This window comes from Terrapene carolina, unplaced genomic scaffold (genome assembly GCF_002925995.2).
Source record: "Terrapene carolina triunguis isolate 2854851 unplaced genomic scaffold, T_m_triunguis-2.0 Scaffold30970, whole genome shotgun sequence".
Taxonomy (NCBI): domain Eukaryota; kingdom Metazoa; phylum Chordata; order Testudines; family Emydidae; genus Terrapene; species Terrapene triunguis.
The window spans coordinates 25,375-28,713 of NW_020695321.1; the positions used below are offsets into that span (position 1 = coordinate 25,375).

The 3,339-nt window shown below is 46.1% G+C and overlaps 1 protein-coding gene across 1 annotated transcript in view; it reads right to left on the reverse strand.

Moving 5' to 3' along the window:
• LOC113409200 (maestro heat-like repeat-containing protein family member 2B) overlaps positions 1-2,192 on the reverse strand; it is a gene marked incomplete at both ends in the record, with an annotated part of 16,041 nt that extends 13,849 nt beyond the window's left edge. The window contains 2 exons of the mRNA XM_026662867.2: positions 101-263; positions 2,038-2,192. Coding sequence (XP_026518652.2) covers positions 101-263; positions 2,038-2,192 — 318 coding nt within the window. The remainder of the gene's footprint in view (positions 1-100; positions 264-2,037) is intronic.
• Between the last annotated feature and the right edge of the window lie 1,147 nt (positions 2,193-3,339).

The window sequence follows — 3,339 nt, forward strand, 5'->3', positions numbered from 1 at the left end:
AGTGCCCACACAGCAATATTATACCAGACTTCTAGCTTTCCATCAGCAGGATTGTCACAGGGCAGAGGAAAACCTGAAAGACATGTCTGTCTTTACTTACTGAGAGAGGTTCAGCAGCTGCCAAATCCCTGTCGATTTCAGTCTCTGAGGTGATGCGGCCTTTTTGTCTTGTTGGAGTCTTTATCTTGTCTATCAGGATCTTTAGGACTTGAGTGGCAAGCAAGGGGTCTCCCCCCAGAGATCTCCACAGCTCAGTGATGTCACTGCAATTTAACAGAAGTTACATGTGACCCCTGGACACTTTTGTGGCTCAGACTGAATACGTCATATTTAAGTAAAGACCAAATTTTCTCCTTGCCAATGATGAGAAAGTTAGGAGTACTGTCCTCCTTTAACGCTCCTCATGTTTAAATATTGAGTTTCCAGTTACAGAACTAGGTTAAGTGACCTAGTCTTACTGCAGCCTCACCATTAATACTAGACTTCAGAAGGACAGGACACAGAGCGCCAACCTCAGTTCCTGCTTTCCCATTTTCCAGTAAATATGGAATCATGAACATGTGGCTACAAAGATCTAGGGTTTGGAAGGCAAGTTGATGAAGGAAAAGCCATATTCCTACTAACTGGTGTGATATAGCACGGCCAGAGGACAGCAGGAGAGTGATAGATGGGAGATATGTAAGCCCCAGGATGATGAGAGCCTTAGTCCCTGTAGAGGGAAGAGAGGCTGCTACAGATTAATTAGAGCACCTGAAACCAATTAAGCCAATTAGAGCACCTAAAGCCAGTCACCTGATAAACCCCCCCTGCTTCAATCAGACAGTTGGAGGAGTTGAAGCAGAGTGGTTTGGTGTTGGAGCAGAGAGCAGTTTGGAGAAGTGCTGTGGTGGACCAGAAGACCAAGACCCTAGGTAAAGGGAAACCCGGCTTGTGCAGAGCAGAGGGACTCTACAGACACAAGGGGTTGGGAGAAACTTGGCCCAAGCGGAGAGAGGGCAGGAAGCCCCACAAGCTGAAGGGCCGGAGAGGGAAGTAGCCCAGGGGAAGGAATCGCTAGTTCAAGTGGTTCACTGCTATCCTTAGAGCCCCTGGGCTGGGACCTGGAGTAGAGGGTGGGCCCAGGTCCCTCCCTCTCCACTCCCCTTTTCTGGGACACTAATGGGACAGTTAATACCCCAGTTCAGGGGTGAGAAACGGTGCCCTGCACCCCCACAAGAGGAGAAAGTGCGGGACGCAACATAATAGTGCCGGCAATTTGCCACACTGGACATACAACTATGAGACCAAATATTCGTGGCCATCCTATGTCCCCTTCACAAAGGGTGTCCCTATCTTCTGTTTGCCAGAAGCTGGGACTGGGCAACAGGGGACGGATCACTTGACAATTACCTGTTCTGTTCATTCCCTCTGGAGCATGTGGCACTGGCCACTGTCGGAAGACAGAATACTGGGCTAGATGGACCTTTGGTCTGATCCAGTATGGCCGTTCTTATGGTCTTAGATTCCAGCACTGATAACTGATAACTCAGTTAGGGATCTTTAAATGAAATGATGGATCTGCTTCCAGTCCAGTTTTAAGTACCCAGGACAGCAACTCTATTCTAGCAGCCACACCCTGACTGATACCAAGCAGAGGTCTGATGATAATATTGGCTCTATTCTTTGTAATCAGCCAGGGATTTGGACTTGAAGCTGTCATGCTACCAGGAAACCAACAGCCACTGCTAATTTCCAGAGTGAGGTCAATTCAGGTGTCTAGAGAGGTAGATGTTTCCAACAATACACTCCAGTTATACCAGTAAAGATAGGTCTTTAGGATATCAAAGCAGCTATTAATTAATGGAAACAGAATGACACTTAGTTTCTCTCCGCACCCCACCTTAACATGCTCTTGGACCTTCCTGCAGAAAGACCCAGGCTATTAACCTTTAGGAATTATCCCAAACTGTTTGCTGCTTAAATAAAGCCCTACATCTCCCAGTAAAGCTGTGGGATCCATGTTTCACCAAGATGAATGCAATAGGTAGCGGTATATACCTGTCCATCGGCAGATGTTCGCCGAGGAGGCTGGAGATCACTGTCTCTAGGTCACGGTGAGCTAAAATGGACACCGCCTCCACCAGGAACTGCCTCAAGCTGCCCTCCTGGATAGTAGGCATGTGGCTATATATTATAACCAGGATATCTGGCACCTGGAAGGAACAAAACCAGAAAGAAATGTCCCTTTTTCTTTCTCTCCATTCATTCTACAGAATCAAAACCTTTATTTAGCCATTTAGCCAGTTGCTGCTTTTTTAGAAATTCTTCACTTCAAGAAACAAATGTTCAAATATGTCTGCATAAATTTAACCCACAAAAATTGCCCACACTTGGCTGTAAAAACTAACACTGACACACACATATACATACCAGGTAATTTAATGTGGTGGTGCCCAGCTAGGCATTAAATAAACCAGTTCGCATGCACAAAAGAAGGCTTTGCTTGCCCACATTTTGCAGGTGTGATTTAAGCAGCCAAATCTGACCATTTGCCTCGAAGAATGCGGAGTTCATAAACAACCACAAGCACAAAATATGCAAGTGCTTTAAACACAGTGTGCAAATGCCTGGGACTATGAACAGGTGATGACCCCTCATATTCACTCCTAGCCCTTCACATCTTCAAAACACTGTGCAAACATGGCAGTTCTGCTGCGAGGGTTCCCTGTCCTGAGACCTTTCACCAGCCTTGTTAGAAGATTTGTGGAGTGCTCCTTTCATCTAGCCCTAACGCACTGGGCTCCAGAATAAGGCATATAAATAGTGGATCCCAAAGACACTATAGTTTTCTCCCTCCCTCCCCCCTTCTATTCTTAAAGGGTACGTCTACACAGCAAAAAAAATCCCACAGCAGTGTAAAAGTGTAGCTGTTCCTGGTTGGGCTGAAGCCCAGGCTCTGAAACCTGGCAAGAGGGTGGGTCTCAGAGCCCAGATTGACTGGGAATGACCACAGTGCTATTTTTATCCAGGTAGCCCTTAGCCATAGGCCTCCTAAGAACTGGATGATTCCAAGTGCCAGTCATTCTGTCTTGTTGTATTTTCCCCAGAGTCTGTTTTTTCAAGCCTTTCTTGGCTGAATACTGTGGCAACAAGCTAGACAAATAAATAACCAACCATCTTCCTTTTCCCTTGGATTATCTCTGTCTACTGCGATTGATTCTGCCATTGCCTATCTTAGGGTAGGAACAGAGATGGAATCGACTCTATGTCCAAGGGGGAGAAACAGCAAGATTTTTGTTCATTACACATAAGGGCAAAGATCTAAAAGCCTAGAGTTTAGGCAGAAAACCTCTCCAGTTT